The 17,452-nt window shown below is 47.5% G+C and overlaps 1 protein-coding gene across 1 annotated transcript in view; it reads left to right on the plus strand.

The window, feature by feature from the left end:
- Nucleotides 1-15,944, plus strand: part of LOC119463674 (uncharacterized) — a 60,457-nt gene extending 44,513 nt beyond the window's left edge. The window contains 6 exon segments of the mRNA XM_049655331.1: nt 2,422-2,566; nt 3,873-4,196; nt 8,122-8,282; nt 11,012-11,314; nt 13,755-14,728; nt 14,731-15,944. Of these exon segments, the coding sequence (XP_049511288.1) occupies nt 2,422-2,566; nt 3,873-4,196; nt 8,122-8,282; nt 11,012-11,314; nt 13,755-14,728; nt 14,731-15,944 (3,121 nt within the window).
- Nucleotides 15,945-17,452: the final 1,508 nt, after the last annotated feature.

Consider the following 17,452-nt stretch of genomic DNA (forward strand, 5'->3'; position numbering starts at 1 on the left):
CTGTGTGCTTTATTGCGCAATAAAGCACATTCCAATACGCGGCTGCTATTCGTCGCTGCGGTCGGTTATATCGCGGCAGCCGCGGGGTGCCACCACGAGTCTACTGGCTAAGCGCACTGCGGCTCTCTGAGGACAACCGCGTTTCGCTTACGTTTAGCGCGGCGTAGGCACCAAAATCGGGAATTTGAAGTGCGCGCCACGGTGACGTTTTGAAGGCGGAGCGTTGTGGCCCTGCCCCACTCCGCCGTAGCCTTCGCAGTGCAAGGCATTGAAGAAGGGAGGGGGAGCACAGCGGAGGCCGTGTTTGATTGCCAATAACTCCGCTTTTGCTGAACGCATTGAAGTATACTCTTTGCGGCAAAGTATTTCTGAAATAGCCTATTTTCACCTCAAATGTCTTTGTCCACTTCGACAAAAAGTGGTTCAGGGCCCCTTGAAAGGGTTTCATGAGAGTTAAGGGTGCGGAAAGGGTGCAGGATGTGTGGCCCGAATCGGGCACGAGATAAGGCGATACAAGACTATATGGCGTCAGTGTGCACCTGCGTAGTCGATACAGGTTAGAAGAAACGGACGCGAAAGTGCGGGAGCAATGTTAAGAAAGCTTAGCAGAAATGTCAGTTAATCCCTCATTATGCGGTGTTTTGACATACGGCTCGCAATCTCACGCTAGAAATTGATGTTACCTTTGCTGGGCATCGAATCTAGTTTCACCTCGTGGCACGCGAGCCAGTCCTGCAGATTCCAAATAACCTAAATATTGGTATATGTAGCATCAACTTCACCTATGAAGTCTCTATCGGAGCTAGTTGCTAGCACCACAACGCAGATCTCAGAGGCCCATGCCTGCTTTAGTACAAGTTGCACCGCACTCGATTGATGTCTGCGCGTTTCCGGTGTAATGTCTCTATATGCCCGAAGATATAGCGTATAGTTTCCTTTTCCTGTCTGTTGCGAGTTCATTTCTATCACGCCGTCTGCCGTCGCTTTCGTTAATGAGCGCTTTGGAGTAGGTTCCGGATCGTGCAATTTAGCGCTTGAGTGACCTTTATCGGCAAATCGATTCGTGAAAGACCGTTGAGAGAATAAGATGGAGAGTTAGGACTGACGACAAGGTGAAAGAATGATGGTACGCAGTAACAGGCTGCCGTTTACAAATATACCGCTAAGCTGTCAGTCATGTGACTGCGTGCCACTAAATGTCCTGCAATGGTTTCAAGAGCAAGCCTCACCTCAGGAGCTCCTCCTGTCTTAGTAGACGGGAACAGCGAAGCCAGTTTTGCTCGGCTTTTCCTGCACCGCACTCGGCGAGATTTGACTCATCAAATATCTTTATTGAGTGCCCTGCGATTTGGTGGGGTGGGCCTGGACCCCGCCTAGGCTTCGGCCAAGGGTTGTTGGTCCTTGGCGGCTTCCTGGGCTCGCCGGATGGCCCAGAGTTGGTGCTGCAGTACCGAGCTGAGCAACACAGACTCCCAGCGTGGGCGGAGGCTGTCGCTGTTTGAGACCGCATCACAGTTATTGTGTGTTATACCCGCACATTCCAAGAAGATTTGACCCAGGGTTGCTCTAGAGTCGCAATGTCTCCTCTTGTCAGTCGTGTCTAAATCTGGGTGTATTATGTGCATGATAGCTGGACTCGGATAGGATCTGGTTTGTAACTGCCGCCATTCGACAGACTGTTTTTTTGCTTAATTTTGGGTGAGGCGGCGGGTTTGTTGGCTAGGTTTGTTGCATTTAAAAGACGAAATTGAGGTATACCGAGTACATACAAAGTAGTTTTTAATTGTGGCCACGCCTTTTTTTAAGTATGAAAGTTTGCAAAACTTGAGAAACACTGAAGTGCCAATTTTGCGACAGGGAAGCTTAGCAGTAAAATAAGAACTATATTACAATTCTGTGAACTGAAGCTAGGGAGGCACCGAAAAACTAAAAAAAACTGATATATTCTGCCCTATATATTTAAGAAGTCCCTGATTTGTGGATATTAGTTTTACAAAAGCCTCGTAAACAATGCAACTAAACCATATAAGCTGTCAACTCGTGCATCACAGTTGTCGGCTTCGGATGCTTGAACCGATGCAGTTTACATAAATGCGGCAGATGTTTTTGTCAATAGGTTGTGCAGTTTATTCAATTTTTTTTTCTAAAATTGGTGACTTTCGGCAATAATTCTTTTTAAAGTACGCTCTAAATGAATATTCTGCTTGTTAACATTTGGTTGAATTCAGATGTTTCTTTTATATTCAGCAAGTTCTTTTTTTTTCAGATCGATTTAGTAGTTACCCAATTGTCTAGTGAGAGCGGTTCGGCGTTTCACGTGTATTTGAATAGGAAGATTGAAGTTGGCCCTGAGATAAACCTTCCTCTTACTTAAGGCCCTTTTGTAACTTTGCAAAACATTTGTTGTTTCCTTGCTCGCAGAGAGCACAGGTACGTAGCGACGTGCTTGAAGTCCTCGTACGACAACTTCCCCGAGCCACTGATGAGCCTGTTCGTCAGCCAACACCTGAAGAAGAGCGTCATCGACAACTTTCGGATATTCTTCGAGAACATCAAGAGGGAAGTGGTGCGTACGATCTCGATCAAACATGGCAATGATCCGGCACGGCCTGTTTGATTTTTTGGTACGGCGCGTTCACACCGGCGCGATTGATGGCCGACTGGCGACCTCGTGATTACTGCCGTACGTTCGCGTCTGCTCGCACTGTCATCACCACGTAAAATAACCCTCAGCCAGTTCCGATGTCCTGCTCCTGCACCGGTGATTGGGTCAGCAGTTCGGCGTCTGCAGTTGCGAGGCTGCAAAATGGGGCAGCGAGTGAGTGACCTTAAACAATAGCTTTCCAGCATCGCCTTGCGACTAACTTGGTCGCGCGCCCACTGTCAGTCGCCGGTGTGAATCAATCCGTCTGTGTCTATAGTCCCTTCCTTCGCCCGCGTGAAGCCTTACGCAGTAAACATAGTTAAGGACGACCCACTAACTGGCCCAAACATTTACATTGCCAACTCTTTAGGATTTGTAAACTTTGTGTGTCAGATTTTCCCGCAACTTACCGATGTTTCTGTGGTACTTGTAAAACATTCGAAGCCCTAAACAGAAATACATGCTCTGCATAACAGGTAAAACTCCGCTCCCTCTCTGAAGTGCAGCAAATTTAGTGATTGCACCTAAAACGCGATTTGCACCAAAAACGCGATTGCACCTAATTGTGCGATTTTGAACTGCCCCTGAAACAGTTGAAAATCACGCCACCAAGTATATTGTAACGGGGAGAAAATATACGTATTTACAATATATGAAGTTAGAAGTTTGTAGCTCTGGGTACCACCATCTACCGAGTTCTGAGACACTTCAGCCTCTTCACCAAGAGCGGTACAAACTCGTACGCGTGACAATATGAATTCCACATACTCTTATGACGTCAGCATGTCATAGTTGAACAAAGAATCTTCCTTATCGCTTCTATCCTTTCGTCGCTTCATTGCCACCCTCTCCCTCTTCTACAGGTTCTACTATTCGGCGCTTAATCGCCGACCATACATTGCCCTCCATCACGCCGGTCACAACGCATTTGGCCATGAGCTGCAGGTAGCACAACCACACTCACGCACTAATACATTTTCAGCCTCGTTTTTCTACCGAGCATCTCAAGATGGAATGCCCTTCCTCATCAAGTCGCTGCTCGTCTCAATTCGTTCAAGATGTAACAAATTTTTATTTGTCGAATTGAAAGCATCCTAACACTCGTTTGTACGTGCTTTATCCCCACCCCTTATGTAATACCCCTACTACGGTGTCTTAACGGAAATAAAATGAAACGAAATGAAAACGATGAACCCTAGCGATAAGAACTTCTTGCGCGATTTTGCAGCACGACAGCGTTCCCACCTTCGACTGGATGGACCAGAACACGCGCATCAAGGCACGTGTCAAGATCAACACGGTGGGGCTGCGAACTGTAGAGAGCACCACTCGAGAGGTGAACCCTGACGAGGAGCACATGTCCGGCGACTTCCTGTCCAACTACGTGCTCATTGCTCGCTACAACAAGAAGCGCGCCAACCGCTATCCAGAACCGAGCCTGAAGCTGCAGCAGACCCTCAACCTGATCCTCGGAAACGTATTCGTGGACTACGAGGACAACATGATCAGCGTGCCCGCCAGAGACCTGCTGGAACCAATCTACTACGAGGACGTACGTCGTAACGTGGCTGCTAGACAGTAAATGTGCAACCGAGATGATGGTCAGCTTTAGCCGATTGGTTCATTACGTGAAATGCGAAAACTGATGCCCAGTTGCGCAAGGGTTGCAATGTGGGCTTGTTGGTAACGCATCTTGGAGGGTTTACGGTAGCGCGATTAAGGTAGCGATTACGGTAGCGGATTACGGTAGCGTGTCCCTGTGGGTCTTCTTTTGTCTTTGCGAGCCGGACTAACGCTGGCTGGGACACCTTGTATGTATGTATGTATGTATGTATGTATGTATGTATGTATGTATGTATTATGTATGTATGTATGTATGTATGTATGTATGTATGTATGTATGTATGTATGTATGTATGTATGTATGTATGTATAGTATGTATGTATGTATGTATGTATGTATGTATGTATGTATGTATGTATGTATGTATGTATGTATGTATGTATGTATGTATGTATGTATGTATGTATGTATGTATGTATGTATGTATGTATGTATGTATGTATGTATGTATGTATGTATGTATGTATGTATGTATGTATGTATGTATGTATGTATGTATGTATGTATGTATGTATGTATGTATGTATGTATGTATGTATGTATGTATGTATGTATGTATGTATGTATGTATGTATGTATGTATGTATGTATGTATGTATGTATGTATGTATGTATGTATGTATGTATGTATGTATGTATGTATGTATGTATGTATGTATGTATGTATGTATGTATGTATGTATGTATGTATGTATGTATGTATGTATGTATGTATGTATGTATGTATGTATGTATGTATGTATGTATGTATGTATGTATGTATGTATGTATGTATGTATGTATGTATGTATGTATGTATGTATGTATGTATGTATGTATGTATGTATGTATGTATGTATGTATGTATGTATGTATGTATGTACGTATGTATGTATGTATGTATTATCGCTTCAAGGTTGGTCTACCGTCTTGTCGCACAATTTGTTGCACAAAATTGTGTAAAGCATAACTGATGACCACGAGTTCAAGATTGCTTTACAAAATGCCTTGTAATATTTTGTTGTTAGTTGCACGTCTTGTCATTTCTCCCCACTCCTTTCTGTAGTGCCTTTGGGCCCTGAAAGTATTTTCAATAAATAAATAAATAAATAAATAAATAGTTGTAGCATCGTCTGCTACGCCATTGCCCTTCGGACGAAACTCGTCATCCCAGGTTTATCTGCGCAGTCCTGTTTACGAAAAAAGTCACAGGCCTGCGCGGCACACGCAGCACAGTCACAGCGTAAGCTAGTGGAGCGAGCGGCTTAAGAGTAGCTATTTCGGCACCACGCACAACATGGTCTTCGCGGCAAAGTCTCTTCGCCTCGTTATGACGAGAGCGATCTGAACTGTCCGCCCGGCTTCGACGGCGAGCTGCGGGTTGTAATGCACTCTGCACAGCAGTCTGCTGAGCCCGATGATGCTTGTTGTAGCTGCGCACGTAGCTCTACGATTCGCTTCTTCAGAAGAGGTTAGTACGTTGCGAGGAGACGCCATAATGCGTACCGAAGGTACCGAGAATACGTGACGCACATCTCACATCGGGATCGCGTTTATTGCGCGCCTCGTCTGAATCGCATCTCGTCGTCTGCGCCTGTGCACGCGGCTTTTGCAGGCACCTTAACTAGATGGCGCCACCATACTGGCGTAGGCTAGGGTCGTCTGCGCCTGCGCGCCTGCCTAAGTCGCGTTTATAGGGCCTTTTTCTGACCCTGATAGCAAGCGCTTGCATGGCTCAGTGGCAAAGTATCCGACTTCCATGCGGCGGGCCTGGGTTCGATCCCGGTGGAAACCGGCTATTTTTTTTCGCATTTCGGGCGATAGCGGTTACGCGGCGGCGGCGGACAACAACGCGAACCGAAACGGCTATTAGAATGACCCCATAACAGCTTACTCAAACTGCGGGGTTCACGCGCTGTGGGAATCAGTTTAAGCGAAGCTTTCATAGGTGGTTGTGAATAACGCTGTTCCTGCTTAACGAACATTGCTAGCAGACCACACGAACCAGATGGACACATTTTCACTCGGAACCGCCGCGCTCAGCATAAGCTTGTTCCGCTCGATCATGCAAATGCCGCGCACGGCGACGACGTAATGACGAAGACGGAGCAACCACGACGCATGACAATAATTGAATAACGACGATGGACGGATGACGATGTAATGACGACGACGCGTCATGACAGTGAACGCGTGCTGGTGTTGTGGCTAACGTGCGCGCTTTCGTTCATCACCTGTCTTCTCGGTCTGCCTCGATTTGTACTATATGCGGTGTTTCTTTGCAATATGTCAGGTACCGTCCAATTGTCGAAGACTGTTGCCAGGAGCCAGCAAGGATGATAATAGTATGACGATGACGGTGAAATGGCGACATTACTCTCAGTGTGACCCAGTATTCGGCAAGAGCCGTTGAGTAAGACAGCAACAGCGCGAAAGAGGAAAAGAAAGCTTAAGGCTGGCGCAGAACTTGTGTGCGACTTAGATGTCATCTGCTATCAGTCGTCCCAATAATTAAGGCGAAAGCCTTAGGCGTCTAGGCTGGCGGTGCCCTCTGGGTGCCCTTGGCGAAACTTCACCCTGACGAAAAATGGCCGACGCCACAAAAATGCTCGGATTGAAGTCACATTAATTCGGGAGGCTCCTAATAATTTATGGAGTTTTACGTGCCAAAGCCAGAATCTGACTATGAGGTACGCCGTAATGGGGGACTCCGGAATAACTTGGACCACCTCGGGTTTCTTAACGTGCACCTAAATCGGGTGCACGTTAAGAAATCGGCTGTTTTCGCATTTCGCCCCCATCGAAATGCGGCCGCCGTGGCCGGGACATGATCGCGCGACCTCGTAATTAGCAGCCCAACACCATAGCCACTAAGCAACAACGGCGGGTAGGGAGATTCGTGTAAACAATGCAAATTAGTAGGTTTGAAAAGAAAATTTGTTACATTTCGGTCTTGGTGGGAATTGAGCCCGGGCCTCTCGGGTGCGAGACGAGCACGCTTCCCTGAAGCCACAGCTGCTCCACGGCTTTTGCTTACTAAAGGTGTGCCTAGTGCGTACGTGATCGCACACGTCACGTCGCAGCCATCGCGCTGACTAAAGGCGAGGCTTAGTACGTGCACTAACATGCTGCCCTTTAGGTACTACGTTAAGTGTTAAGTGGCCTTTAGGCGGTCACTTTAGTGCCACACGTGTATATCCCATTGCGGCTCGTTATGCCTCGCATTTGCAGGCGCATTTGCAGGCGCATTTGCAGGCGCATTTGCAGGCGCATTTGCAGGCGCATTTGCAGGCGCATTTGCAGGCGCATTTGCAGGCGCATTTGCAGGCGCAATTTGGAATCAGCTATTGCAAGACAGGGGTAATTAGAGATCGCAGGGAGAGGCCTTCGTCCTGCAGTGGACATATATATAGGCTGATGATGATGATATCTTGCAAGAAGTTTAGCCCCGACTGTATAACTTATTGCATTACCAATATGTCTTACAAAGGCGTGTAACCCCCGATTGTATAACTTCATGTGTTACCAAATGTGCTGCAGGCTTTCGCCTTCTTGTGTCACAAGAGTGTAACACCTGCCGAAGTTCTTCCACTAGTGCTCGCGTACACTCTGGAATGTACAGCGCTATTCGAGTCGTGCGCACCATCTGAATATACAAAAACCTTTCGCTGCAGTATCAGAGACAACATTATATCAATTTCAGACACATTAGGTGCTTCTTGCCCCAAGTGATATCGTGATAGCGCTGACAATCCAGAGAGCGAATAAGTCGCCAGCAAAAGTGATACAACGTACGAGCGACAATTTCCTCAGTGTTCTATGCTGTTTTACGCGAGTCCTCACCGTGGCTCGGTTACCTCGGGCTGACTCGCAGGCGAAAGAGAAATTCGTCAACCTCTCGGTAATCGGCTCCGTGGTGGCGGCCGAGGTGGTCTCCGTGGCTTTTTCGCCGTCCGGATCCAAGTTCGCGGCCGGCGGTCTAAAGATTGACTGGTGGCCGGAACGGGTCGCCACGAACTACGAAAGACGCATGATGTAAGCCTGCTGCTAGAAGCGCTAGTTAGTTCTTTAATTGCTGCTCGGAGGGCTTAAGATCGGCGTTTTTGGTCAACCTGGTCTCGCCGAACGAAACGGCTGCGAAGAAAGGGGAGAGAAACGGCTAGCGGTGGGTTGCCGATGGTCCTTGCTTGACATGCGAAATACAATGGGATGATTAAGTGCCAGCGGTGGGCGCCCGTTGCGGTGACGGCGCCGAGATTAGGCAGAGGCGCGGCTCATGACACCGCCGATTATACGCGACACGCGGAGGGGCTATTAGAGCCGGCTGGCACTGAGAAAACGCAGGGGATGCGTGACGACGCCATTATTGCACCCAATAGTACACAAAGCGGACCTCAAGAAGAGGGAATATCGGTGCTTCGTCACGTACATTGCGTGCGGTCGCCCTGACAGCAAAAGCTAAGAGGTCCGTGACTACCGCTGTGTCCTGAGGTGCACGTGCTGGGCATGTCATTGGCACAGAACGCGTGAACTCAGTATATTCATTATTCACCACGTGCCCCTTTCCCATTGTAACCGTTTTGACAACCCGTTTCGGAGATGGTTTCCAAGGGACCGTCGTTAAAAGCTTCTCTGAGCAAGCATTTACTGAACAGAGCCTAAAGTGTCGATTTACAGATTTCATTGACAAATTAGCCGTAGCTACTACGCTATCGGTTTTTCGTATAGGTACGAGCGGAGAAGGGGTCATAGCAAAGGTCAATCGCTTCGGTTTGCAGGTGCTACCTGTTTATTAGCATTTTATTGTGCCCATTGTGGTGGGCGCTGTGGCTTTGCGCGGGAGTGCGCGTGCGATGCATTAGTTACCCTCCCCCCTTGCTGCGTTGTTTTTTTTGTTTGTTGTTTAGCGGGAGAGGAAGAAAAACACCGTAAAAGGTCGTAAAGGAAGCAGCTCTTGGACGAAGCACAAGGCTGGAAATGCCGGCGGACCCCTCACAAGACGATCTTAGTACAGGAGTAGTGATTGGTGCGCCCGCGGACCACTCTCCGAGCCACTCGGCGGCAATTGGGCTGTAAATGTTTGGGGCGGGGCATCAAAGGTAGGCAAACGTGGCCCCGTTGCCCCGAAAGTGTTCTGGACGCAACTTGCGGTGCTATGCACCATCGGCTCTGTCGATATAGGGTCGCCCTATGCGTTGCAGTCCCGTCTTGTATTGGTATGTGCAATTCCATGTAAATAGTTGTAAATAGAAAATGTTTTTCAGTCGTCATCTGTGTCTATTTCAATCTACCAGAAGCACCCAGCGAACGCGTCAGCCGCCATCCTTAGCGGCAGCATCCCCCATTTGCGTAGACCATCTCTGGCGTTGCGTCTCGGACGCCTAAGTGGGGAAGCATCATCCGTACCCTCCAGAGTGGAGGGAGAACTTGGACTTTACTCATGGAGTGGCGTTTATCTCTAACACTGGTCTCTACGGTTGTGGTGAATGTTTACGGGTCAGGGAGGGAGAGAAGGGGATGCGAAGTGGATGAACCGTATTGCGAAGAACTGAACACAGTAAGCGTGTAGGCTCTAAAATCGAGTTGGCGCTATCAGGAACGCAGTCGCAGTGCGGTACGGGAAACGTCCTGTGCGTGCTGCAGACAGACTGGACACTAGGGTGCAGAAATGGTGTGACAAAATACAAAAGTGACATTTGTTCACGCATTAGAAAGCTTAGGTTCTCAACGTATATGCTACAGCAAGGGGGGGATATCCTTCGATTTAATTTTGCAATCGTACGAGCTCTCTGTTCGTAGTGGGTGCGTTTGTATTTCATAGGGTGTTGGGGCACTAGGGTAGAGAAATGACCCCTCTCCTAGTCACACCCGGGACTACCCTGCTTTGCTCGAGCCCGATGCGCTCGTAGTTGATTGGAGCTTGCCTCAATCTTCTGGGCTTGGGCTCCCTGTGCAGACAGGCGCGTGTCGCTGTGGTTCAAAGGGGTTGGGCATTCACAGCCCGTGTCCTTTTCACGCCATTTCTGGACCCTATGTGTCCAACGTAGGGGCGCCATAGCCGAGAGAGCGTGAAATTTCTGCAACAAACTGCCCACTTGTAGGCCTTATAACTCTCGGTGAGCACTGGTTTGAGTTCAATGAATTGTACCTACTATGGCATAGCGAGCTCTCACAAACGCGTCCACTCCTGCTGGGATGCACAAAAATGCTGCTGAGTTAACGGCTCTCCGAGGAAAGAGCAGTAGAGGATGGCAGAAAATTAGGTGGCGTGATGAAATTAGTAAGTTTGCAGGTGCAACTTGGAATCAGCCAGCGCAAGACAGGGGTAAATTGGGAGAGGCTTTCTTCCTGCAGTGGACATAAAGATAGGCTGATGATGTTGATGGCGCCTCTCCGAGCCCCGCACGCTTTTGTGCACGCTGCCTTTCACGATCGAATAATGGCTTCCTTCTTCGACACAACAATCCCTAAGTAAGGCTCGCGAATAGTGTGGTTGCAAATATATACGCGATAATATTATAACACGTTATAACATATTATAACATGCGGTGTAGTATGATACATCAATGTCGTCATAAATCAATACATCAACGAAATTTCTCTATGGTTGATTTTGTTAGAAATGAGCCATATACAGAACAATTTTGACAAACTGCAGACATGACAATTCTCTGTCTTATTTGTTTGTCTTGTCTGTCTGTTTGGTTGTTTGTTTGTTCGTTTGTTGTCTGTTTGCTTACCACGCCATGCATCTACTTGTGCAGTTGTTACGAGGGGGAGTATTACCAGCTCAGAAATTCTGATACGGCGGGCAATGCTAGCAACTCGGAGCGAGCACCACAAGAGGTCCTGGAGTACCTGATGACGTACAGCCGAGGCCTCGAGATCGCCTACAAGATGGCCGACATCGTAGAGAATAGCAACAAGCAGCTGTTTTTCACGCGCTTCTGCCAGATGTTTTGCGACAGCAACCAGTTCAAGAGCACGCACGCGCGCAAGAGCCTCAACGTGAAGCATGCCTGCATGTACCCCATGCTGCACAGTGAAGGGTTCCGCGAAGCGTTCGGGTGCGAGCACACGCACACTCTTTTCCCCAAGAAGAGCTGTCCGCACCTGTAATCGGCAGGACGTTTCGCCATGGCTAGACACGTTAGCGGCTTGGACTGTGGATTTAGTGCTTTGGACTTTGTATCGTCTTTGTTAAGGTACTTGATGCATCGTTTCCTAACGTTCGTCTGATGGAAGGTGACCGCCGGTCACCTGTTTACAGGACAGGCGTTTGCATCTGTAACTATGAATTACGTTTTTGACTCAACGTTTTAGTGTCTCTTGAAATTTGTGCGGTTGTATTTTGCGTTTTGGCGCTGTCATTTTCTACTGGGACGAAATTTTGTTGATAAATATTTCGGAGTATCAGACATTCTTCTTCTTTTTTAGCTCATACACTAGTGACGTCAACTAGAGCGTAATTAAGGCCAACTGTCCAAAGTTTAGCGCCTGCTATACGGTTATATTCAGAAAGATGAAATAAAACACCTATTATTTATGACCATTCGCTTAATGGTTTGACTAGCTCTTGCATACTTAGAGGCCGTAAGGTTGTCCGTATAACAAGACGCACTTCTAAATTAAAAAGTGCTTATAATGTAGGAGCTAACACGTGGTATTGGTCTCAGCATGTTGGTTTAATGCGCACAGCAAGGAAGTTTACTTTATGTAATAATTTATAACGGTGTATAACTGTAGGAAGAAACAGTCAACCTTTTAAATGACAAAAAAAAGTTTTGCGTAGCGCGGCAGAAATGCCGAACTCCCGTAACCAAAATTGATTTCTGGTCGCAAAATATAGCGATAGTGGCGTCCTTCACTTGCGGTGTTTCTTTTCAGGCATAACTGTGCAATCCTTGAATGCTTGACCCTGACAATTGAAGTGCTGTAAGAGCACTGAAAAGCGGGCTTAATTATGGAGGAACTGGCAAACCATTATCTTACGTATATGGTGACGTGAGAAGTTAAGGAAACGCTACTGCTATATACTATAGACACAACAGTGGTTTGGGGGCAAACGGCATGAATTTAGTTGAAGTTGGTACGTTACTGCTATTTCTGAAAAAAACACCATGCTGATTCGTGAAGTGGACAACTTAGGCAAGGCGTGCAGAAGCAGAGCCCCATTAAAGCGCACCGTAGGGTCTAGGCTACACTACGGAAGCGGTCACACGCCAAATCAACACTTCTGTGCCCACCGCGGTAGCTTTGCGGCTATGGCATAGCTCGAGATCGCAGCCGCATTTCGACGGGGGCCAAAAAAAAAAAAAGAAATCGCCGCCCAAGCACTCCGTACAGATGGTTAACCAGCGAAGCTGAAACGTGCGGCCCCGGTGTTTATCACTGGGTTAAGCCCGACAGTTCATTAAAGTATTTCTCAATTATTGGTTACGTCTTTGTGTTTCTTAATGAGATATACTAGGTCAGGTACACACGCGACAAGTTCTTACCCCGATTTTCTCGACAGGGAAGGGCTGGTAGGTAGGTAGGTAGGGAGTAAACTTTTTGAGGCCCTGAAAAAGTCACCCCCCCCCCCCCCCCCCCCCGTCCCGTTTTTATGGAGGGAGGACCGCGGGCCGCCCCCTCGTCGGGACGGGAATGCCAAACCTCACAGCCGCATCGTGGGCCTTCTGGAATGCCTGCAGTGGATGGAACCAGTCGTGAGTCTTGATCAGTTGCTGGTGATTTGGTAGCGTGAGCTACACCACCGCCTCCTCTATACTTTCAGTGCCCGGCAATTCTCGCTCTCAGCGCCGTAGCGTCTCCGTTCACGTAGCGCGCTTGGCAGCCGCGAGGAGGCGCCACGTAAACAGGGTTTGTCTATCTCCCGATGGCTCGCGCGCTTTGGCCATTTGGGATTTGGCGACGTGCTTCGCTGCGTTGAAACATGTGCTTTTACGGCACGTCTCGCTTGGTCTGACATGGCGTACTGTTGCGAGCCTTTGTGCAAGTTGGATGAAAAAAAGAAGACTCCGGGACTTTCATTTCATGAATTTCCATCGGACTTGGCATTGAGGGAGAAGTGGATTGCCGCAGTTCGACGCGATGGCTGGAAACCGAATGACAGATCGTGCTACACAAAGGTTTGCAGCCGGCACTTCAAGAAGGAAGATTTCATTGACGGCAAAAGACGTCGATAGAAGAAAGGTAGTGTACCTTCCATTGTTTATGACTTCCCTCATCATTTGCAGTCGAAGGCAACACGAGACAGGAGCATAGCAAGCATAGAGAAACGAGCCCAGTGTATGTGTTCGCTGTCGACGGCCGCTTCGGCCGCCACCACATTGACCTCTGCCTTGCTACCGCCCGTAACTTCGGCCGAACCACCTACTGAGGAAGATGCTCTAATGGACACAACACCTATCAGTAAACCCGAGGACCGCTGTTATGTCAAGAGTAATATGAGCAATCGAGGCGTCCAGGTTGACTGCAGAGCACCAACAAGTCTACTGACAACAGAAAGAGTGAAGTGGAAAAGAAAAGAGAAAGAAGCCAAATTTTGCGACTGACGCAGACAGTTGATAAGTACAAGCAGCTGCTAAAGGAGCTTAAGGAGGATTCGCTTGCTCCAGATCTTTCTTACATGCGACAGAAAACAACGGAAAATGAGTCTTCTGCTTTAATTTTGCTTGATCAGGTGAGAAACTTTAAGAAGAAAAGACCAACGTGGTCTGAAGAAATGATCCGTCAATGTGTTGTGCTGCGACACCTTTCCACAAGAGCGTATGAGCACATGCGGGGCCATGGAATTTTCAAAATTCCTGGCAGAAAGACACTGTCTGCATACAGTGGAATACAAAACAGTGAAACAGGCTTCACAGAACTGGTTGAAGCTCGCCTCAAAGCAGAGCTTGAAAATCTCAAGGTGCCTCAGTCAAGAATGTGTTCTCTCATCGTTGATGAGATGCGTATTTAAGAGAAGCTACAACACAATAAGCAACAAGACTGTTTTGTGGGCCAGGCAGACATGAGCTTGCCGAATGCTAGCAGTGACCTTGTGTTAGCGAACTCCCTTTTGTGCTTTGTGATTAGTGGACTTTCATCCTCGTACAGGATTCCAGTTGGTTACTTTTTTACGAAGGGTTTAACCGGTATCCAGCTTCATGCGCTGATGGTCTTCATAATGAAGAAAGTTGAGTCTTGTGGTTTCCGTATTATCAGACTTTCCACGGATAATCACAAGGTAAATGTACAAGCCATGAGACTTCTAGGGAATGGCATCGTTACCTACAGAACTGACCAGCCATGTGACCCGGATAGGCCGCTGTTCATGAGCTTCCACCACTGCCACGTGCTAAAAAATGTGCGGTCTCAATTTTTGGCTCATGACATCGGACCCAAAGGAGAAATTTCAGCGTCATATCTGAAAGATGTGTATGAGCTCCAAAAGAACTTGATTGTGAAGCCGGTGCATTATCTCAGTCGGAAACATGTTTTCCTAATAACATAGAAAAAATGAACGTGGTGAGGGCTATTCAACTAATATCCTCTGCAGTAACGGCTGTTTTGCAACACCTTCAGGAACAAGCTGGTCACACTTGCCATATTTCATTCGCAAGTGCAGGCCCGACCATAACTTTTATGGAGAACTTCTATCGCTGGTTTGTTCTCCACGACACCAGTAATACAGTTCAACATCTGCGCCAGCGTTTTCCAGATGTTAAGCAGTACGACAGCACAGAAGATGCCCGGCTTGAGTGGCTAGATTTCACAATGCCAATGTATCTGCATGAACTGAAAACAAGGCGCACCCATCCTCGTCAGTTTCTGACAAAGGAGACATACGAGGCATTCTTGACAACTACGTACAGCACTGTGGCCTGCATAAAACAGCTATTGAGGGTAGAAAAATTTGCATTTGTATTGACACGGAAGTTCAACAGTGACCCAATGGAGTCTCTGTTTGGAATACTGCGAAGGTCAGCTAGGTGCAATGATACATTAGATGTCCGTGCTGCCCTTTCAGGGCTTCAGAAGGTGCTGAAAATTGGAATAGCTGCATCCAATCCACTTTCGAATGTGGCACACAGTGAACCGGCAGTCATGTCACTAACTGTATCATCTAAGAAGCCAGAAACATCTGTTCAGCCTCACTCGCAACTGGGAAGAGCTGCTCTGAATGTTCTTCAAAGACTCAACACTACTGTTTGGCCTGTGTACATGCCTTCAATGCAGATATCTGCGATCGTCTATGTTGGTGGCTATATTGTCCGCGTCATCAGTGAGCAGATAAACTGCGAGAACTGTGTGGCAATCGCATCCAAGCCACTAACAAATCAGCCATTGCAGACTTTCACGCGCAGCCAGGACCGTGGGGGACTTTTATATCCCTCTGACCAGCTGCTGTTTGTGCTGGACATCTTGCGTGTTTATTCTGAGAAAGCCCTGAAGGAAAATCCAGCTCTTCAGAGACCCATGACGAGCTTGGTGGCACACGCTGTTGGAGCTGTGTGTGCCTCAAAGTTGCTGCAGTGTAAAGACAATGACCTGATGCACCGACAGAAGCTGATGGAACTTATTGCAGTGCGTTTTATGAGGCCTCTCTTTGCAAACTATGCATTTAGCATCACAGACAAGCACGATCCTTACAAGTACTTTTCTCAAAAGCCACTTTCAAGAAAGTGTCTAAAACTGCGACAAGCAGTGTAGCACCTTCAGGCGCTCTTTGCACAATTGTGCTTATAAAGAAAAGTGAAAGTAGTTTGAAAATAAACATCCCTTGTATGTATTTCATGAAACTTGAAACTTCTGAGTGGATTTATTCTGCAGATTTGAATAAGTGTTGCACTTTTCATTGTTTTTCAGGTATGCCACTGAAGAAGCCAGAGAGGCTTTTTCTGAACATAGTATATGTTACATGGTGGACTTTTTCATATATGACTTCCTTGCACGGCGTTCGGGTTCTGTAAACTTGACAATTCACTGAATAGATTCTGTTGAGGCAATTTAAAGCATGGTGTGTGCATTCTTCCAACCCGACATCGCTTATTGAATTGAGTATTCTTAGTCTGTTCTGCTGCTGTGCGCGTTAAAACGCAGTAAAGCTAAAAATGCAGTAAAGATAAATTCTCAATGGATTCAACTGGCGCCAGAAAAAAGACAACTGCATTTCACATCCATTCACTTTTTGTAATATCTGTATCTGCTTTGGATGTCCTTCGGTTGTTTTTCTTTGATACCTTTACTCAGTGCTCCTCGTGGGGCAAGATATGTTGAAATAAACATCGTCACTTATCCAGATTTGCGGCAAACAAAGCAGGAGAACACGTCTTGCTGTGCTTTTATCCGCTGCGTTGCCACTTGCCACCGCGCGCACCGCCTCCGCCCCTCTGGTGCCCTGGTAAACAAGCGTCGGGCACCCTGTTTAGGTGGAGGCACCTGGCGGCAATGCGTTGTACTATCACCGACGGCGGCGGGCTATTGTTCTCCGCTCTTTCGCCGGGCACTGAAAGTATAGAGGAGGCGCTGGTAGCCCTGACGTATACCGCTAGTCAGGTGTTCTCGTGCACAGTGCGACACGAGACTAACGCAACACCGCGCGCGTGATACCGTCAGTGGAAATGTGACGTGCAGAAAAAAAGCGAGGAAACAAAAATGAAGGCGGGGCCTATGACGTGAGCGTCACGCGATCCTCCAGCTCCAGTATGCGATAACGCAGGTAAGGCATTTCGCTTGCGGAGGCTAGACGGGACAAGTGGAGAGAGTGTCCATATTGGGGGTGACGCTCTCCTGAAATGATGGGTTCGCGGCCCCGAAATATTTCAAGCTCGGCTAATAATGAACAAATTTGAAAACATTCTTGCGGTAGAACGCTCCCTAGAGGGAACTAACAGCGTATAACCCAAATTTCCGCTGTGGCCTGTTGAGGGTCCCTTTAACAATTGAAATGGACCTCGTAGCGTACCGTATATGCAACGTTCGGCTGATACTGATTTTTCGGTTACTATATTGCTGTCATGAATCGGCCGAACTACAGCAACTGATTGCACTTTAATTAGACCTACTGACGAGGTCTGTTATTGGAACTGATGTATTGAAATACTGAACACTTGAACGCATGCAATATTGGCCATTGACCAGCCTGCAATATGGGCCATTGACCAGCACAAAGCATTACCAACTTTTCCACCAAATAATCACCCGCCGTAGTTACCCAG

The sequence above is a fragment of the Dermacentor silvarum genome, chromosome 9 (assembly GCF_013339745.2).
Source record: "Dermacentor silvarum isolate Dsil-2018 chromosome 9, BIME_Dsil_1.4, whole genome shotgun sequence".
Classification (NCBI taxonomy): domain Eukaryota; kingdom Metazoa; phylum Arthropoda; class Arachnida; order Ixodida; family Ixodidae; genus Dermacentor; species Dermacentor silvarum.